The sequence below is a fragment of the Ursus americanus genome, chromosome 10, assembly GCF_024610735.1.
Source record: "Ursus americanus isolate L20-20 chromosome 10, mUrsAme1.1.p, whole genome shotgun sequence".
Classification (NCBI taxonomy): Eukaryota; Metazoa; Chordata; class Mammalia; order Carnivora; family Ursidae; genus Ursus; species Ursus americanus.
In genome coordinates this window covers 78,434,600-78,455,124 of record NC_142136.1, presented here as the reverse complement: position 1 = coordinate 78,455,124, position 20,525 = coordinate 78,434,600, and the positions used below count along the sequence as shown (strand labels likewise).

Below are 20,525 nucleotides of genomic sequence, written 5' to 3'. Positions count from 1 at the left end.
CTGCCCATTTTCTGAAGGTGAGGGTGTGGAGACAGCAAGAAAGAGAGAAGCTTTTTGAAAGCCTTGAGATCTTTCCCACTGGAACCCACTTTTGACGGCCTCAGTTCTGTTTCCCTGCAGGTTTATGCGGGATGAGAACCTTAAATTCAGAAAGGATCCTGGCGCCCCCAGCTCCTCCTAGCCCGATCCAGAAAAAGGAACCTCAGGAAATACAGAGGTACAGAAACATCCGCTTCCATTCGGCCTTTCTCACAGCAGGGGTGCCCGGGTGTCATTTCCCCCCCGCGGCAACCTCAGCAACCTCCCTTGACCTTCCTCTGGGCCCTGCCGCCGGAGCGCACAGTGAGGGACGCCCCCAACCCAGGGTCCTCGAGGCAGGAGTCACAGCTCAATCTCGGCGACCATCTCCACTCACAGCTGCCGCGCCGCCACTCTGGCTTGGAGCCCAGTCTATCTCTCAGGGGGATTGGACGTGGGAGGCCGGGCGAGGACGCAAGGCCATCTACCCAACGCGGGCCCTTGGAGGAAGGTTGGCCCCGGGCGAGGATCCTGGGACTAAGCAGGAGAAAGTGTCCAGGGGATTGTGCGGACTCAGCCAACATGCCTGGCGCCCATAAAAAGGGAAGCACCAGCGCTGAACTCAGTTCCCAGGCCCAGCGGGAGAGGACTTGGGGCTCCGGCTGCGCCCCGGACCGGGAGCCTGTGGGAGGCGCAGGGAGAGAGGGAGATAGTCATTGGCCAAGGGGCGCGCCCTGCCGCCTGTTGCGCGCTTCCATTGGGTCGCAAGATCGGAGGCGGGGCCTCCGCAGCCCGCCTCCGCCGCCCGCTTTCTTGCTACTAGCTAGCTAGCCTCGCGGAGCGCAACAGCTGGACCGGACTTGTGGGGCGCACAGCGTCATGAGCCGCAACTTGGACGCTGCGCGGAGCTTCTTGGAGCAGTTGGACGCGCGAGGCGGCCGGGAAAGGGCGGTCCTTGCCGGCGAGTTCAGCGTAAGTGGGCGAGAGTGGCCAAGCCAAATCGCGCGCTCCGGCTCCTGGTCCTGGACTGTCCGGATGTCTGTCCTGTGCACCCTGCCGCGCTTTGCCTATCTCCCTCTCTCCCAATCTCTCTCAGTCTCTCTCTCTCTCTCTCTCTCTCTCTCTCTCTCTCTCTCTCTCTCTCTCTCTCTCCATTTCGGCGTCCAAGGGTGTCTCCTCGCCTCAAGGTCTATTTTTCTCACCCCAGCACCTCTCTGTCACTCTTAACCCCGTCTCTGTCCTCATCTTCTGCCTGCAGAGCCCCAGAGGGCGAAGTCCACGGCCGGGTTGGGCGGTGCCGCACACGCCCTTGGGTCCCCTGTGCCCTCATCCAGCTCCCGGAACAGTCCCGCTGCTGGGTCGGGCTGGAGAAGCCGGCGCAACAAGGGAAGGCAGGCGCTCACTTGCTCTGGACACCTGTCACCGGGGGCCTCTCCAGGCGCCCCGGTGATCACTTCTGTGACCATGTGGAAGAAGGGTCTAGGGGAAGAGGAGCCAAGAAGCCCTGCTGAGGGTGGGGGGAAGAGGGGATGGTGGTGTGGATGCCGGACTCTAATAGGCTCTGTGATCTAGGGTACTTTACCCGGGTCCTCTGGCGTCAGTTTTTCCTTGGGTAAAACGCGACCGTTAATGACTAAACTGGCGTGAGGAACTGGTGTGGGTAAAAAAGAGCTTACACATCTTGAGCGCTCACTTTGTAGGATCCTTTGTCACTAATTATAAATGCGCTAAACATTACAATGCCGTGATGCAAGCCATGTGTAAGGAATACTAATGCAGCGTCGTAGGCTTTGGTAGGTGTTACTATCTTCTGATTATGAATAGCTGATGATGGTGGTAATACAAATTATAATAATGTAACAGTAATAAAGTATCTGTACTATTTTGTTACATAAGTAATGTTATACATTATAATCATATACATTGGATATTGTCATATACCTAATACATCATCATGTTCGTTATATTACATACATATTATGTTACAATTATCGTTTACAATACAATGTAGCACAGATTGAGTGTTTAGGGGGTAGATGCTGAGAGGTTTGAGAGCAACCCTCACTGTTCCACTTCCTGGGTGGGACTTTCAGCAAGTCAATCAACCATGTTGTGCCTCAGCTTTCTTACCTACACAGTGGGGACATCGATAATAGTACTAGCTTCGGACCCAATGACCCAGCCATTGCACTACTGGGTATTTACCCCAAAGATACAGACGTAGTGAAGAGAAGGGCCATATGCACCCCAATGTTCATAGCAGCAATGTCCACAATAGCTAAATTGTGGAAGGAGCCGAGATGCCCTTCAACAGATGACTGGATTAAGAAGTTGTGGTCCATATATACAATGGAATATTACTCAGCTATCAGAAAGAACGAGTTCTCAACATTTGCTACAACATGGACGGCACTGGAGGAGATAATGCTAAGTGAAATAAGTCAAGCAGAGAAAGACAACTATCATATGATTTCTCTCATCTATGGAACATAAGAACTAGGATGATCGGTAGGGGAAGAAAGGGATAAAGAAAGGGGGGGGTAATCAGAAGCGGGAATGAAACGTGAGAGACTATGGACTCTGAAAAACAAACTGAGGGCTTCAGAAGGGAGGGGGATGGGGGAATGGGATAGACCGGTGATGGGTAGTAAGGAGGGCACGTATTGCATGGTGCACTGGGTGTTATACACAACTAATGAATCATCGAGCCTTACATCGGAAACCGGGGATGTACTGTATGGTGACTAACATAATATAATAAAAAATCATTTAAAAAAAAAAAAAAAAAGAAAATTCACTAAAAAAAAAAAAAATAGTACTAGCTTCGGGGTGACCTTGTAATGATTCAATGTTGTTAGCACAGAGCCTGGCACAGAGGAGTGGCTCTGAGTTGCTATTACTATTGTATCACTACAATTACCCAGGCACCATGCTCGAAGAGTCTGCATTCACCTCTCACAGGCCATGTACTTTGCATCCCTACAAGTGCCTCTGTGCCCCAGAACTCTGACCTAGCTCCTCTCTTTTTCTCTCCTCCCTCTCCTGGTCAGGACATCCAGGCCTGCTCAGCCGCATGGAAGACTGACCGTGTGTGCTCCACTGAGGCTGGCAGTCTGCCAGGGAACGTGAGGAAGAACCGCTACAAAGATGTGCTGCCGTGTAAGTCGGGGGCTTCTGGAAGGAGTCTGTGAGGCTCTGCACACATCCTCCACCCCATGGCAGTCCAGTCCACCCCACTATGCTCCCAGTGCACTCCCTCTCAGATCCTTGCAGTGGCTGCATTTCTCCTGAGCAGCTTACAAGTGCACCCAGGTGGGATCCCTGCTGGGTGTGCAATAACCCTGCTGGCTTTCATCCAGGAAGCCATCAGGGCCTTGATGCTCCTCTCACCCCAAAGCACTTTTCTCACCTCTCCCGCTGGCAGATGATCAGACACGAGTGATCCTTTCCCTGCTCCAGGAAGAGGGACATGGTGACTACATCAATGGCAACTTCATCCGGGTCAGGCTGGGAGTCAGGGAAGGGGCGGACATGGTGGGGGTGACAGCAAGATCTTGGTGGTGAACTTAGCCTTTACCAGGGCACAGACGGAAGCCAGGCCTACATCGCCACACAAGGACCCCTGCCTCACACCTTGCTAGACTTCTGGCGCCTGGTCTGGGAGTTTGGGGTCAAGGTCAGCCTTAGGGTAGGGTGAGGTGGGGCTAACATTCTGAGTCCTCCCTTGGCCTTGTTTCTCCAATTCCCTAACCCAAATCACTCCCCTCTCCACTTACCCTTCTTGTCTAGGTGATCCTGATGGCATGTCGAGAAATGGAGAATGGGCGGGTAGGTGTCTTTATCTAGAATACATTTCCTTGTGCAGGAAGGAGGCAGGAGATATCTTGTTAGCACCTCCCTAATCTCAAGTCTGAAAGGCCCAATTCTTGGAGTGGCTCTACTATTACTCTAATTTTTTGTTGAACTTTTCCCTTTTATTCATGGTGCTCATCCCTGAAATGTTCACAACCCCTTTACTGCTGGTCTTCCCAACCCAAGTCTGCACCATAGACCATTAGGCCCTGTACTGAGCTGTCCTGGTATAGCTCTGATCTCTGTGTTTGCCTCTCTCCTTTATTCACTCCACTCTAGACATTTTGGCCTTTGCTGTTCCTCAGATGTGCCAGGGATGGCACTGTGCCTTGGCTTTTCCCTCTGCCTGGAACATTCTTTGCTTGCTCTACTACCACCTTCAGATCTTTGTTCAAACACTACTTTCTCCATGAGACCTTCCTGGATCTTACACCATTTAAAACTCCCAGTGCTCCCACTCTCCTTCCTGTGTCCTATTTTCCTTCGCAGTTCTTACCACTTCTAGCATACAAGGTAATCTACTCATTGTTTATTCTCCCTCTCCTTGAATGGAAGATAAGTCCAGATCTTTGGTTTGCCTATTAGCATAAATTCGTCACTCAATAAATGCATGGCAACATTGAAGGCACATGGTTTCTACATTCTGGCCTATTCAATAGACAGGGTTGAGAAGTGGGGTAAGTACTGCCCGAGGATGACTGGCTGATCATGGAGTCTGTACAATCTGTAGTGATGCCCCTTTTTCATTCCTGATTTTGGTAATTTGTGGTCTGCCTGTCCATCTGTCCCATGTCAGTCTGGCTAGAGTAAAGATGAACAAACATTAGCTATTGTACTAGGTCTGTCTTGCTGCCCATTTTTTGTAAATAAAACATATTAGAATATAGCCACACTCCTATGTTTGTATATAGTATATATACGTATATGCCACAATGCCAGAATGGCAGAATTCATGCCACAATGGCAGAATTCAGTAGTTGCAAGTTGGGTAGATTGAATGGCTCACAAAGTGTGAAATATATTATCTGGCCCTTTATAGAAAATGTTAGTCATCTCTGGGCTAGAGGTTTGTCAGTTGTTGTTGTTGTTTTTTAAAGAACCAGCTTTGGCTTTTATTCATTTTCTCTATTTTTTTTCCATTTCTTATTTCATTAATAACTTTTTATCTTTTTCATTTCCTTCCTAATGGTTATTTAGGTTTAACTTGCTCCTATTTTTCTAGTTTCTTAAACTTATATCATTGATTTGAGATTTTTCTTTTTTCATATATAAGCATTTAATGTTATTCATTTTTCTCTAAGCACTGCTTTAGCTACATCTCATAAACTTGATAAGTTGTATCTTCTTTCTCAAGTAGTTCAAAATATTTTCTAATTTCCCTTGTGATTTTTTCTTTGACTCATGGTATTTGACCATGGTTATACTTAGTTTCAAATATTTGAGGACTTTCCCATATATCTTCCTGTTATTAATTTTTAGTTAATTCTACTGTGGTCAAAGAACAAATTTATATGATTTCAATCCTTTTACATATAGTGAGACTTGTTTTATGGCTATGAATATGACCTATCTTGGTAAATAATCTGCGTACACTTGAAAAGAATGTGTATTTTGCTTTTGTTGAGTGAAGTGTTCTATAAATATCAATTCAGTCAAATTGTGTCTTTTTTGAAAGACACTTTAATATTTTTTATTTTTACTGTATTTTATAAATCTTTACTAATTTCTTCTCTCTAAATGTTTTATCAATTGCTGAGAGAGGAGTGACGAAATCTCCAACTATTCTATAACTGCCAATTAGGACAAATATTATTCAAATCTTGTTGTTCGTATGACTTTTTAGGGGGTCTACTTGCCTTGTTATTTGCTGAAATGATATTGAAATCTCTAATTTTAAAATTATCTGTCTTTTCAGTTCTGTCAGTTTCTGCTTCAGCTATTTTGGAACTCTGTGATTGAGTGCCTATACAGTTAGGATTATGTCTTCCTGATGAATCAGTCCCTTTTCCAATATGTAAGGTTCCTTTCTATCTCTGGTAATATTCTGTTTCTGAAGTGTACTGTGATATTAATATAGCCATTTAAATTGTGCTAGAGTGTGCATCTCTTTTTCCATTCTTTTACTTTTTATCTATGTTCATCTTTATTTTTAAAGTGTCTTGTAGGTGGCATATTGTAGGGACTTACTTTTTTATTTAATCTGACAATCTCTGCCTTTAATTGGAGTATTTATTTGTTAATATATTATCAATAATGTTGAGTCTAAATCTACTATCTTTGTTTTCTATTTATTCCATCTGTTCTTTGTCCTTTTATTCTTTTCTGTCTTCTTTCAGATTGAGAATTTTTAAATTATTTATTTATTTATTTATTTATTTGAGAGAGCACAAGTGGGGGAGAGAGGCAGAGGGAGAGGGAGAAGCAGACTCCCCACTGAGCACGGGCCTGACATGGGACTCGATTCCAGAACCCCAAGACCATGACCTGAGCCAAAGGCGGACACTTAACTGACTGAGCCACCCAGGTGCCCCCAGATTGAGAATTTTTATGAATCCATTTCATAGTCATTATTTACTTATTAGTTATACCTCTTTGTATTATGTGCTTAGTCTGGCTTTAGGGTTTACCAGTTATATCTTTAACTTAATCACAGTCTACACTCAAATAATATTATACCATTCCATTTAAAACATAAGAACTTTATACTAGCATATTTTAAATTTCCCATTCCATGCTTTATGTTATTGTTGCCATAGGTTTTAATTCTAAATATGATGCACTATTATTTTTGCTTTAGATTGTCTTTTTCTCATTTTTTTAATAAGATAAGTGTACTCTTAATCCCCTTCACCTATTTTACCCATTCCCCACCCCCACCTTTCCTCCGGTAACCACCTATTTATTCTCTGTAATTAATAGTCTGTTTTTCGGTTTCTCTCTTTTTTTTCTTCATTTATTTGTTTTGTTTCTTAAGTTCCACATATGAGTGAGATCATATGGTATTTGTCTTTCTCCAACTGATTTATTTCACTTAGTATTATACCCTCTAGATCCATCCATGTTGCAAATGGCAAGATTTCATTCTATATTCCATTGTGTATGTGTGTGTGTGTATATATATATATATATATATATATATATATATATATTCACATCTTCTTTATCCATTCATCTATTGATGGACACTGGGCTGCTTCCATAATTTGGCTATTGTAAATAATGCAGCAATAAACACAGGGGTGCATATATCCTTTTGAATTAGTGTTTGAGTATTCTTTGGATAAATACCAGGTAGTGCAATTACTGGATCATAGGGTAGTTCCATTTTTAATTTTTTGAGGAACCTCCATACTGTTTTCCAGAGTGGCTGAACCAGTTTGCATTCCCACCAACAGTGCACAGTGGTTCTTTTTTCTCCACATCCTTGCCAACACTTGATGCTTCTTGTATTTTTGATTTTAGCCATTCTGACAGGTGTGAGGTGATATCTCATTGTGTTTTGATTTGCAGTTCCCTGATGATGAGAGATGTTGAGTAAGCATCCTTTCATGTGTCTGTTGGCCATTTGGATGTCTTCTTTGGAGAAATGTCTGTTTGTGTCTTTTGTCCATTTTTTAATTGGATTATTTGGTGTTTGGCTGTTGAGTTGAATCAGTTCTTTATTTATTTTGTATACTAACCCTTTATCAGGTATGTCATTTGCAAACATCTTCTCCATTCAGTAGGTCATTTTTTAGTTTTATTGTTTGTTTCCTTTGTATGCAAAGGCTTTTTATTTTGCCACGGCAATCAGATAAGAAAAGGAAATACCATCCAAATTGGTAAGCAAGAAGTAAAACTTTCACTATTTGCAGATGACATGATACTATATATAGAAAACCCTAAAGACTACACGAAATAATTACTGAAATGGATAAATGAATTGAGTAAGGTCACAGTATACAAAATCAATGTACAGAAATCTGTTGCATTTCTATACACTAATAATGAAGCAGCAGAACAAGAAATTAAAACAATCCAATTTATAATTGCACCAAAGATAATAAAATACCTAGGAAAAAACTTAACCAAGGAAGTGAAAAACCTATACACTGAAAACTATAAAACACTGATGAAAAAAATTGAAGATGACACAAATAAATGGAAAGATAGTCCATGCTCATGGATTGGAAGAAGAAATATTGTTAAAATGTCCATACTATCCAAAGCAACCTACAGATTTAATGCAATCCCTATCAAAATACCAACAGCATTTTTCACAGAACTAGAACAAAGAATCCTAAAATTTGTGTGGAACCACAAAAGACCCCGAATAGCCAAAGCAATCTTGAAAAAGAAATATAAAGCTGGAGATACCACAATTCCAGATTTTAAGTTATACTACAGAGCTGTAGTAATCAAAACAGTATGATACTGGCACAAAAATAGACACATAGATCAATGGAATAGGATAGAAAGCCCAGAAATAAACCCATGATTATGAGGTCAATTAAACTATTAATCTTCAATAAAGGAGGCAAAAATATGCTATGGGAAAAAGCATCTCTTCAATAAATAGTGCTGGGAAAACTGGATATCTACATGCGAAAAAGAGAAAGAAAAGAAAGAGAAAGAGAGAGGAAGAAAGAGAGAAAGAAAAAGAAAGAAAGAAAGAAAGAGAAAGAAAGAAAGAACAGAAAGAAAGAGAAAGAAAGAAAGAAACTGGACCACTTTCTTACACCACACACACACAAAAACTCATAATGGATTAAAGACCTAAATGTGAGACCCAAAACCATAAAAATCCTAGAAGAGAGTACAGGCAGTAATTTCTCTGGCATTGGTCATAGCATCCTTCTCGATATGTCTTCTGAGGCAAAGGAAACAAAAGCAAAAATAAACTTTTGGGACTGAATCAAAATAAACAATCTCTTTTTAAAAATAGCTTTATCAAGATGCAATTTATCCATTTAAAGTGTGCAATTCAATTGTTTTTAGTATATTCCTCAGTTAAGCAGCCATCAGTGCAATAAATTTTACAACATCTTCATTTCCCCACAAAGAAATCCTATATCCATTGGCAGTCACTCCCCATTTCTCTATTTTAGGTAACCCCTACTCTATTTTTGGTCCCTATAGGTTTGACTACTCTGGACTTTTCATGTAAACTGAATCATATGATATGTTGTCTTTGTGACTGAGTCCTTTCACTTAGCATGGTTTTAAAATTCATGCATATTATAGCATGTGTCAGTATTAAGTCCTTTTTGTTGTTGAACAGTATTCCATTGAATGGATCTACTACATTTTACTTACTCATTTATTGGTTTATGGAATGTGAGTTGCTTCCACTTTTTGGCTAGTATGAATAATGCTGCTATGAACACTTACGTGCAAGTTTTTGTGTAGAAGTATGTTTTCAGTTCTCTTGGTTACGTACATAGAAGTGGAATTGCTACATCATATGGTAACTCCTTTCTTAATATTTTGAGGAACTGTCAAACTGTTTTCCACAGCTACATCATTTTACCTTCCAATCAGCAGTGTATGAGGATTCAAATTCTTCACATCCTCACCAACACTTGTTGTCTGTCTTTATTTTCAACACTTGTTATTTTTTTCACCACTTGTTATTTGTCTGTCTTTTCCCCTTTGAATGATCTTGTTATCCTTGTTGAAAAAGCAATTGACTATAAATGTAAGTTTTTATTTCTGGACTTTCAATTCTATTCAATTGATTGGTAGGTCTATCTTTGTACCAGTAGTATACATTTTTTATTATTGTAACTTTATAGTAAGTTTTGAAGTCAGGAAATGTGAGTCCTCCAAGTTTCTTTTTTTTTTTTTCAAGATTGTTTCAACTTTTTGTGCAGAAAAGAGTAATATAGCAGGCTTATGATTTAAAAAAAGACCTTCTTCCTAGGTTGGATCTTGCCTGGAAATTGGATTTCTAATAAAAGCGGCTCACTATGCTTGAACTGTTTATATAAACAGTATGGTTTATTTGAACACCTGCTTTCCTTCTGGGAGTCTGAAGTTTTAGTACATGCTAGACTTTTTTGGATTTGTGGGTTTGTGGTTTCATCAAATTTGGAAAAATTCCCAGCGATTATTTTTGCAAATATAGTTTCTGTTCTCCCCTCTCTCCTCTTCTTCTTCTGGACTCCAAGTACACATACATTAGATCATTTGGTATATTTCCACAGGTAACTGATTCTTTGTTCATTTTTTCCCAGTAAGTTTTTCTTTTTTTCATTTTAAATAGATTCTACTGCTATGTCTTTGTGTTCACTGATCTTTTTTTCTGTGTCTAATCTGCTATTAGTGAATTTTTTATTTCCTGTATTTTATTTTTCCTCTCTAGAAGTTCCATTTCGGTATTTTCTCTATCTTTTGTTTCACTTTCATTTTATTCATGTTTTCTTTTTCCATCTTCAAGTATATTTAAAATATTTTTTAAAAAACTGTTTAAAGGTCTTTGTCTACTTCTTTCTTCATCCCTATTGGATTTTCTATTCACTTATTTTTCTCCTGGTTATAGATCATGTTTTCTTGTTTCTTTGTATGTCTAGTAAATTTTTCTTGGGTGCTTGACATTTTTAATTTTGTAGATAACTGTTGGATTTTATTGTCCTACTTTAAAGAGTCTTTAAAGAGACTTTTTCTGGAAGGCGGTTAAGGTACTTTTGGATGTTTGATCATTTTAAGGTTTGTTTTAAAGCTTTTGTAGGGCAGGTCTAGAGTAGCCTTTATTCTAGAACTAATTTCATTCTACTTCTAACATGTGGTCCTTCTTGGTTCCCTATTGAATGCCTTTACAGTCAGTCGGATCTCTCCACTCTGGCTGGAGGAATGTAAATTATTTCTATCCCATTATGAACATTATAGGAAATATTCATCTTATAGGTTCTTAGTTACTGTTCTTTCATGGGAAGTTATTCTTGCCTGGCTTCATGGAATTTCATGATGCTCAGATTATTATTCAGCTAATAATATTCAAGGGGACCATATGCACACTTCTGAACTTTTTAACTCTTGTTTGCAGAGCTCTGTTCTTTCTAAGACTCTGCCCTTCAAATTCTAGCTGCTTTGGCCTCCCTGAGCCATGATCTCTGGCTCCTCAACTCAGTGGGATCATTGGACTCTCCATGTCCTGCAGCCTGGTGACTGCCTCTAGGCAGTAAGCTGGGCAGTCATAACATTTGACCCATGTGTTTCCCTTTGTTCAGTGATCACAATCCTGCAATACCTGCGGTCCACTGTCTGAAAATAGTGGCTCATATGTTCTGTCCAGTTTTTTTTTTGCTTAACAGTATGAGAATATTCTGGCCTGTCTTCCTCCTGCATAGTCAGAAGCACAAGTCTCCACTGTGTCTGTGTGTGTTTAATCTGACAAGGCTCTGCCAGCTGGCCTGCATGATAGCTACAGCTATCTGTACTTCCACCAGCAATGCCTGAGGTGTCCTGTGGGGGTGTGGATATATTGAGCTGGAACTCTAAAGCAGACTACTGCTCTTCACTCCCTGACTTTTCTCCCTTGCCTCACAGAAAAAATGTGAGCGTTACTGGGCCCAAGAACAGGAACCACTACAGATTGGGCTTTTCTGCATCACCCTGGTGAGCTGGGGCAGAGGTGGGAACAGTGTTTTATGAAGTCTTGGATGTTGTGGGCGGTTTCCCAGAAGATTCTCAGGGAAGCTTTTGGGCTGGGCCTGAAAGGATGAATAGTTTTCCCACAGTCCCCTCACACTGCAAGGAACTCTCTGGTATTAGCCTGCAAATAGTCAGGACTCAATATATTCATTGATTTTGCATTTTAACTATGATCATAGTTATCTCTGTTATATAAATGTACCTGGTTAGGTTCTTAAAATCCCTATTTCACTTAGCATTTCATAACTCAGGAAAATCTCTTACCTCAAGTCAAATATAGTTGGTACATAATAAGTACAATAAAACTCTTGTTGTAGAACAAATCTTCTTTTTTTTCCACTATAAATGAGCTTGTTGGGGTTTTTAATCATAGTTCTTTCTCCCCTCTATCAAATGTTTGCTTCAGGAAAGCCATGGGGGATGTTTGAGCTGAATGAATTTTTAAAAATATGTTTGACTTTGATTTTTTAATCAGAAATGCTTTATTTTCTGCAAATGTCTTTTGGGACCTGTGGTCTTTGTTCTCCTCTCTCTTCCCACCTGGCCCACATCCTCAGACAAGGGAGACATGGCTGAATTCAGACATCATGCTCAGGACCCTCCAGGTTACTTTTCAGAAGGTACTTAAAGGGGAGGAGGAGGCTCCCATATGGGGAGAGCTGTTTTCTGTCTGTTTTGTCATTTGTAAAATGGGCATTAGCAATAGCACCTATCTCCTCAGTTATTATCTGTTGGATTTAAATGGAAGATGTTTAGAACTGGGCCTGACATGCCGTAGGTGCTCAGTAAATGCTTTCTTATTATTTGCCGCTCTTTTCCTGTGTTTCAGGAATGTCGTTCTGTGTACCAGCTGCAATATATGTCCTGGCCAGACAGAGGAGTCCCTAGCAATCCTGAACATGTGCTCACCATGGTGGAGGAAGCCCGTCGCCTCCAGGGATCTGGCCCCAGCCCCCTCTGTGTCCATTGCAGGTTTAAGAAATGGGTTTTATGGGGGTCTCGTGAGACAGAGATGACTGGGAGTGGGGAGGGAGGTTGGGAGGCCAGTGAAGGCCTTGAAGCCAGTGTCACAGTTTGAGTGCCTCTTTTGAAAAACCTGAAGCCATGCTGCATCAGCTGAAATTTAGCATTTATTGAGTGCAGACTGCTTGCTGGAGAGTAAACACAGAGTTGATGCTCAACAAATGTAAGCAATTAAAAAGTTTTTTTCCTTTAAATTGTAATCTGGGGATTCTGAGAATCAAAAGGTGCTGCAGGGTATCCTCCATTAGGACCCTTATTCCCAACCTCAAATGCCCCATATAAAAGCGGTTGTGGGCAGGTCCTGACCAAGCTTACGCTTATTCTTGCTTGTCAGCGCAGGTTGTGGGCGAACAGGTGTCCTGTGCACTGTGGATTATGTGAGACAGTTGCTCCTGACCCAGGTATGAATAGGGCATATGTGTGCTTATGTACAGTGCAGGTCCCATGCCCACTAGGTCCTGCTCATGTGCCCTCTCTGCCCCAGATGATCCCACCTAACTTCAGCCTCTTCAACGTGGTCCTGGAGATGAGAAAGCAACGGCCTGCAGCTGTGCAAACAGAGGTAAGAGCCTCAGTCTCCTCAATCCAAGGACACGTCCCTCCTCTTGTCTTCCCTTTTTGATGATTCCTCTTCCCCCAGGAGCAGTACAGGTTCCTATACCACACGGTGGCTCAGATGTTCTTCTCAGCACTCCAAAACACCAGCCCCTTGTACCAGAATTTCAAGGAGGTACCAACGCCCCCTTCCTACTCTCTTCCTGTCCACCATCAATACCCTCAGAGACCAGGACCCAGAGCAGAAGTCTTTGGCTACCATCACTGCAGCATCTAGCCCATGGACTCCTTCTGGGAGCAGGGACTGACTATGATATCCACCTTTGTCCTCCTTGCTACCTTATCAGACTGTTCCTCTTAAGTTTACCCACCCCTGAGTCCATGGTCACCTCCATCAGGGGTCTGACCAGTTTCCTCCCAAGTCTCATACCCTTCCCCTCCTGTCTTTCCCCAGAATTGTGCTCCAGTCTACGATGACGCCCTCTCTCTCCAGACTTCCCAGACCCTTCCCACCACACCTCGCCCACATGGCGAGGTCCTCAGGTACTCAGCTCCATCTCTTCATTCTTCCCTTTCCAATTTCTCATGCTCAGAGGCTAACCCTTTCCTCGCCCTTGAAAACACCAGCCCTTCCTTGCTGTCGTTTACCAAATATTCACTGGCTCTTTGAACTGAGTCGGGGAACCTGCCCCAAGATGACACTTTGATCCCAGAGATCCCATTGCCTAGGCCTGGCTAGCCCCTATGTTAGCGCTTTCTTTGCTTCCCTAGCCATTAATTTAGCAAATAGTTCTTGAAGCCACCCACTTGTCAGGCCTCATGTCAGGTGCTGGGGACAGAGTCAACCTTCCTTTGCAGCAGATTTCACCCCCTCGTCCTTGAGACTAGCTCTCCATTTTGAGGCTATCCCTCCCTCCCCTTTAAACACCACTTCCTCATTCTTACATTCAGACATGTACACAGAAATGACCACCCCTCAGTATCAATACCCCGCCCCATTCACCTGCCAGGCTGTCTCCTTCCCTTCACCCACCTAAGTTGCCAGGCGCTCGAAACACAGAACCGAGATCCCCTCATCTAGAGACCCCTCCCCCTCTCCTCTGAGACCTATCCGCCCGCTCTCTCCGACCTGCTAGCAGCCTTGGGCGGAAAGGAAGCCAGCGGTTTGCGAGCTAGGCGCGCTCCCCACCCCCTCCCTCCCTTGGCTCAGTCGCTTCACTTCCTCCCCGCCCTCCCCACCCGCAGAAGCATCTCGGTGCCCGGGCCCCGGGCCCTCGCCATGGCCGACACGTACGCGGTGGTGCAGAAGCGCGGGGCGCCCGCGGGCACCGGGGCGGGGGCGCGGGGGCGCGGCGCGGAGGAGGAGCCGCTCTACAGCCAGGTGACGCCGCGCTCTCGGCGGCCGCAGGCGCACGCGGAGGACGCGCGTGGGTTGCTGCCCGGCGGCGGTGAGTCCGGGCAGGCCGGGGCGCGAGGCGGGAGGGCCGGCAGCCACCTGCGCCTTGTTCAGACCCAGTCTTGCTGGCGGCCTCGAGGACCCCCACCCCTCAGTTCGGCCAGGTCAGGGCCTAAGCTGACGTACGTGCCTTGCTGGCCACGCCTCTGGGACTGTTGCCCAGCTCCGCTCACGGCCGGAAGTGTGCCAGGCCCAGCCTTGGGCTCAAGGCCGGTCCGTTTCTCTGGCGATGCTCGCTAGTCCAGGCGGACGGGTCCCTTTCCGCTTCTCCCCCTCCTGCTGCCCTCACCGCCCTGGCCCCCAGCCTGCCAGCTCAGGCCCCGGGCGCATGGAGGATGCGGTACTGCCCCGATGGGTTCCGGAGCTCCGTGGGGCCGCCTGAGTCGATCCGTGGGGGCGGTGGTTTTGTGCCCGCAGTTGCTGCTGACCAAAGCCCTGCTGGGCCTGACGCCTATGAGGACGTGGTGGATGGAGCTCAGAGTGTTGGGCTAGGTAAGTCAAAGCATGGATTGCTGTGCCTCCGCAGCTTTGACTGAACCCCAGGATTTGGGGGTTTAGGGATGGTGGCATGGGGCTCACACTCTCCGAGCCCTGGGGGTGTGGCTGCAGTAAACCACCAGGGGCTGGAGGCTTGAGGATGACCTTCCACACATCTCCACGCCTCAGCCTCTCCACGAAACCCATGGTGCCATTCTTCCAGGCTTCAACCTGCGCATTGGAAGGCCTAAAGGGCCCCGGGACCCACCTGCTGAGTGGACCCAGGTGTGAGTGCTGCACCCTGCCTGCCTGTTGCCCCACATGGGCATCTGGACTGCTGACGGCCATTCTCTGCTATGTGAAGTGTTGGGAATGGGAATGCTGGTCCTGGATCAAAATAAAAGTTTCTCAGGGTGGAAATGTAGGGCCTTTGCCCCAGTAATTATAATATTCAAGGCTTGAGGTGGGGGAGGTAGTTGGGAGATAATGGCTGGTGACACTGCAGTGAACGGATTCAAGAATAAACATCAGGAATGGGCCCAACCCCAGGGGACTAGGCAGGTCCTCCCAGGTGTGAAGAAGAGCATGGACAGATGGGCTTCTGGAGACTGCTCCCATCACCACATAATGGACTAGTTCATCTCAATATCTGAGCCTCCCTCACTCAGACGCTCAGCTGGACATAGAAATGAGGTGGGCCCTGAAAAAGACTGATAGACACTCTCCCACCCCCAACCACCATACAGACAGATCCAAGCCAGGTATAACAACCCAGCAGACTGATTTCAAACAGGTAAAAAGATCCCCACTTGGTACAGAGACAGATGGGCCCCCAACCAGGACAAGTAGATAGCCATATACCTAGACAGCCAGATCTTCAGAGGGACAGTCCACAGCTGGATGGATGGACCTCCAGTCAGAGAGAGAAATCAACTAACAGCCTGACAGACCACCCCCAGCAAGAGAGACCATCAAAAAGACCCCTGTCCCAGCTAGGCAGCCCACCAGACACCAGCCAGATGGACCCCTAGGTGGACAGACTCCCAGACAGACAAACAAATCCCTAGCTGAGCAGACACAGACATCTCAGCTAGACAGATCCACCCCCAAGTGGACGGACAGACTGACAGACCTAGTCAGACTCCTGACTAGCCAGATGGACTCCCAGCCAGACAGAAAGACCCTTGATTGTACAGACAGCCTCCCAACAAGGCAGATAGGTGGACTTCTAGACAGGTGGATAGTCCCCACCAACTCACCAATTCCGAAGACCCACATTTTAGCAGACAAATTGATGCGCCACCTGCAGTAGACAAACCCTCAGGTAGGTAAGCATCCTAAGCCAGACATACGCCCATTGTCCAAACCATTTACCAGCTTGGCATACCTTGCAAATCAGATCCTTCAGACAGGCTAGATCCCTGCTAGCTAGATCGCCCCCCCCCCATCTCTCAGGGTCTCATTGGGGGATGAACCCCTAGTCACACATGACAGATAACCCCAGCCAGACAGGCACTATGCTCAGACACAAATGAACCCCAAGCCAACTGGCCAACTAGATCCCTAGCTGGACAGACAGAACTCAAACCAGATGAACAGGTGGACCCCCATCTGGAGAGATGAATGAATGGACCTCCAACAAGTCAGACCTATTTATATAGATCCCCAACCAGATAGACCTGAGTCAGGCAGGAGGACCCGCAACCAGACTAACTATGAGCAGTTCACATAGCCCCCTGGCCAAACAAACCCTCAGTCCTTGAGCTGACAGCAGACACACACAGATGGCTGGTTTGGCAGACAAATCTGCAGCTGCTAAGACAGACATCTAGCCTCGCAAACAGATGGACTGACCCCAGACCGACAGATCAGTCTGTAGCCAGACAGGCTGATAAATCTGCGAGTAGATAGCTGGAAAAGTGAACTCCAAACAGACTGAATGCCAGCTTGGTAAGACCCTCAGAAAGACCTTTGGCTAGACAGATATGCAGACCCCAGCCAGAAGGACTGCAGCCAAGAGGGCAGTCTCCAGAAGGACAGATCCCCAACTAGACACTCCATGAGCCAAAGAGCTCTCCAGCTGGACAGGCAGAAAAATGGGTCACCCAGCCAGAAATCAAACAGTCCTCCATCAAGATGGATCTTCAAACCAGAGAAGTGGACAATAAGACAAGAGTAAATCTACACCTGATGCTCCAAAACCCTGATCCTGCTCTGTGAGCCTCTCTCCTGACAACGTCTAGTGCATTCCGGTGGGTTCCCATCCACCCCTTCCTAACACAGAAAGCTGTCCTGTGTCTGTGATGAGCATGGACCACTGAGGCCTTCACCTGCCACCTGCCCAGTCAGAGCCACATCCCTCATACAGTTACTGTGAGAATTCAGTGAAAGAGAGAATACAAAGATTTAGTTCAGAAGCTTATGCTTGATAAATGTTAGAACATAATCAGGTCTTGGCTCCTGAATTCAATATAGGTTCTGAGACAAGTCATTTGCTCTTTGAGTGTTGGTAAAAGGAAGGTGAAACGTGCCTTCCTTGACCACAACAGTGCTTGCTGGCATTGGACTTAATTTGTCAAGTGCTATAAGGTCTCTGCACAAGAAGCAATTCAACTAGCTGAAACCTGGAATTTCAGAGAAACCTAGGGATTCTCCATCTTAATGGGGAACAGGAGGCCAGCATCACCTGGAGTCCAAACTCTCAGGCAAAAGGTAAAGCTGACCTTGGTGGAAAGAGGCAGGAAGGAGGACCCAAGGCTGCTGATAACAGAGGAGAGTTGAAGTGTCATTTAGAGTGTAAACTGATCTCATAGCCAGAAATATTAAGTTCATTTGGCTCCAGAGACCAGAAGGGGAAAAGCAGTAGTAATTTGGAGGAGAGGCAGCCTGTGGCAGAAAGAAGAAGCATTTCCTTCCTCAGGGGAGGGAAACCAATGTCAATTAGAGCATTGGTCTCTGGGGTCCGTCCTGAAGCCAGCACCCACTCAGCCCAATTTCCTACCAGAAACCATAACTGGGGGGTACAGTAGACCCATTTAGATAAGATTTTTTAACAATTAGGTCTGAGGCTGAACTGTTTGCAATTCTTAGCCGCCCATTCCAGACTGAAGGGTTGTTCTGCTGAAAATGAGAACAGCACCCTTGTGACTATCTGAGCAGGTAGAGGCCCAGCAACATAGAAAAACCTATAGGCTTGCAGGGTAGAGCATTCAGGATAATGTGGGGCTGGGTTCTTTACGTGTTTTATCTCATTTAATCTTTATTTGTAAGTATTGCTACTGAGCCCATTTTCTAGATGCAAAGGAGAGTCAGAGAAGGTAGTTGTTAGTTTGAGACTCACTCAGGTTTAGGTCTCAGTGTTTAGTGTTACAGAAATATATGGCTCTGAGCAAAAGTAGCCCTAAATCATTAAATGAATAGAAATAGCTAGCAATGACTAGGTCCTTGGTATGCACATGGACTGAATGATTAATCTTCAGAGCAACCCACACATAGAGGTAGGTTTGTTATCCCCACTTTACAGAAGCTAGGAATAACTGCAATGAATACAGTATCATTTAATATTTCTTTAAGTAGGCCTGTATCATAGTGGTTAATAGCTTGGACTCAGTCACTTACTAGTGGTGCGATCTTCAGCAAGTTTTCGGTTTCTCTCTGGCTCAGTTTCCTAGTCTATAAATTGAGGACAATAAAGTTATTTTTATCATAGGGCCACCACATGAATGATTGTTCAGAGCTAGAGTGAACCTGGATTTTTACAACACACATAGAAAAGATTTCTTATTTTTTCAGGGATTATTTCCAGAATGAAATAATTTACATAGTTCTAGTCATGGTTAACAGTTGCATTTTAAGTCAGTGGGCAGAAAAATGGTTTATTCAACATCTGATATTGAGATAATTAAGTAGTCATTTAGGAAAAAAGAAGTTTGAGCCATACATCATACTGTACATCAGGACAAATCCTAAATGTATCAGAGATCTAAATATAAAATAATAAACCACAGAAGCATTAGAAGAAATTATGGGAAATTTTCTTTATATTCAGTGCTTGCTAAATATGGAAAGACATCAGAAGCCCCCCCCCAAATAGATATATTTTAATGCACAAAAATATTTCAACCTCACAAAAATCACCATAAGCACAGTCAGAAAATTAATGACAAACTTGAAAAAAATTTACAACTGACATCAAACAAAAGGCTAATTTTCTGAGATATACAAAGCTCTTAAGAATAAGTAAAGGCCAAAAGTCGAAATAAAAATGTGCAAAGATGCTCTATCTTACGTGTAATAAAAACCATGAAAATCAGAATTTTATACTGAGATAGCTGATTCCACATAATTATGTTAGCAAAGATCAAAATGTTTAATAATGCAGTGTGTTGTCTAAGATATAAGGAAACGTTCTCGTATAGAGCCAGTGGGTGTTTAAATGCATACAACCTCTATGGAAAGCACTTTAACAACATCTGTTTAAAAATGCTCATACTCTTTGAGGCAGAAATGTCATTTGTAGGCATTTATCTTCTGTGGGTACTCACAGAACTCCAAAATGACTGTTACACGAGTTATTTACTGTCACACTGTCTGTAGTAGCAGAAGACTGGAAATAAATGTTCTTAGTGGGGTCCTGGTTAAACAAATGCTATGATGGAGTACTACGCAGTGTGAAAAAGCAGAATGAGACAACCTCTGTGCACTGGTGTGAACGAATTTCCAAATCACATTGTAAAATGAAAAAATAACTTACATTATAAAAAGAAGATATTTTATATGAACATATATATACATATGTTTTTCCTTATATACGCTTAAAGAGTATTTGAAACAAGCACAAGAAGAGGATTGAATGTCTGAGGGCCCTATGCTGCAGCCCCATGCACCATGCTTCAGCCTCCCTGCCTTCCTTTTACCTCGTCTCAAACCGTCCATGCTCAGGCATTTGTGTTGGTTGTCCTGTCTCCCCAGAGCATCGAGTGACCGTCTCTTACTCTTGTGCACACTGAGACCCCTGCCACTACTACTAGGGTCCCCTGGGGATCCACATCCAGCACTGTCCTACCCATATATAAAGATATCAGGACTTTTACCCACAAAGAGTAGCTAGTGTTCATTATGCTTCTTATGTGGTGGGTACTATTCAAAGTATGTTAAATGTATTCTTTCATTTAATACTCCCAAAGAGATCAAGTACTATTTTTACCCCTATTTCATACATATAAAAAACTTAGATGGAGACGTTAAGCAATCCAAGGTTACACAGAAAATAGCAGAGATGTATTTCAAATCTAGACATTCTGGTTTCCTGCCCCACCCCACCCCCCAAAAAAGTGTAGTCATGCCTAAAAGCCTAAAGTTGAACTTTCTCCACCCTGACCTTCCTTAAGTAAATCAGTGTCCCCATGAGAACGTGGGATCAGAAGTTCTACAGCTACCAGGAAATGTTTCAAATTTTCAGTCGTGTACAGTGGATGCTTTTAAATCAACATAAAAAATATCGACAGTGTGA

At 44.1% G+C, this 20,525-nt stretch overlaps 1 protein-coding gene across 2 annotated transcripts; it reads left to right on the top strand.

Annotated features, from left to right (window-relative positions):
* Nucleotides 1-338: 338 nt before the first annotated feature.
* Nucleotides 339-19,644, top strand: PTPN18 (protein tyrosine phosphatase non-receptor type 18). Of its 2 annotated transcripts, XM_045797157.2 has the most exons (15): nt 339-990; nt 3,069-3,177; nt 3,443-3,519; nt 3,599-3,694; nt 3,808-3,846; nt 11,398-11,466; nt 12,060-12,122; nt 12,332-12,474; nt 12,860-12,926; nt 13,010-13,087; nt 13,166-13,255; nt 13,535-13,623; nt 14,326-14,528; nt 14,954-15,028; nt 15,237-19,644. In XM_045797157.2, the coding sequence occupies exons 1-15, from the start codon at nt 898-900 to the stop codon at nt 15,302-15,304; spliced, it is 1,359 nt and encodes a 452-aa protein (XP_045653113.2). In that variant the 5' UTR covers nt 339-897; the 3' UTR covers nt 15,305-19,644. The 2 variants fall into 2 exon arrangements, with proteins under 2 accessions (XP_045653113.2, XP_087721376.1); XM_087865250.1 differs by lacking the exons at nt 11,398-11,466; nt 12,060-12,122.
* The last annotated feature ends 881 nt before the right edge of the window (nt 19,645-20,525 follow it).

What these genes read in the sequence shown, in the direction of transcription:
- PTPN18 (XM_045797157.2), top strand. Translation starts at nt 898, where the DNA reads ATGAGCCGCAACTTGGACGCTGCGCGGAGCTTCTTGGAGCAGTTGGAC. An exon ending in TCTGGGAGTTTGGGGTCAAG is followed by an intron (nt 3,695 to 3,807) that starts GTCAGCCTTAGG and finishes CTTCTTGTCTAG; the next exon opens with GTGATCCTGATGGCATGTCG. An exon ending in CCCCTCTGTGTCCATTGCAG is followed by an intron (nt 12,475 to 12,859) that starts GTTTAAGAAATG and finishes CTTGCTTGTCAG; the next exon opens with CGCAGGTTGTGGGCGAACAG.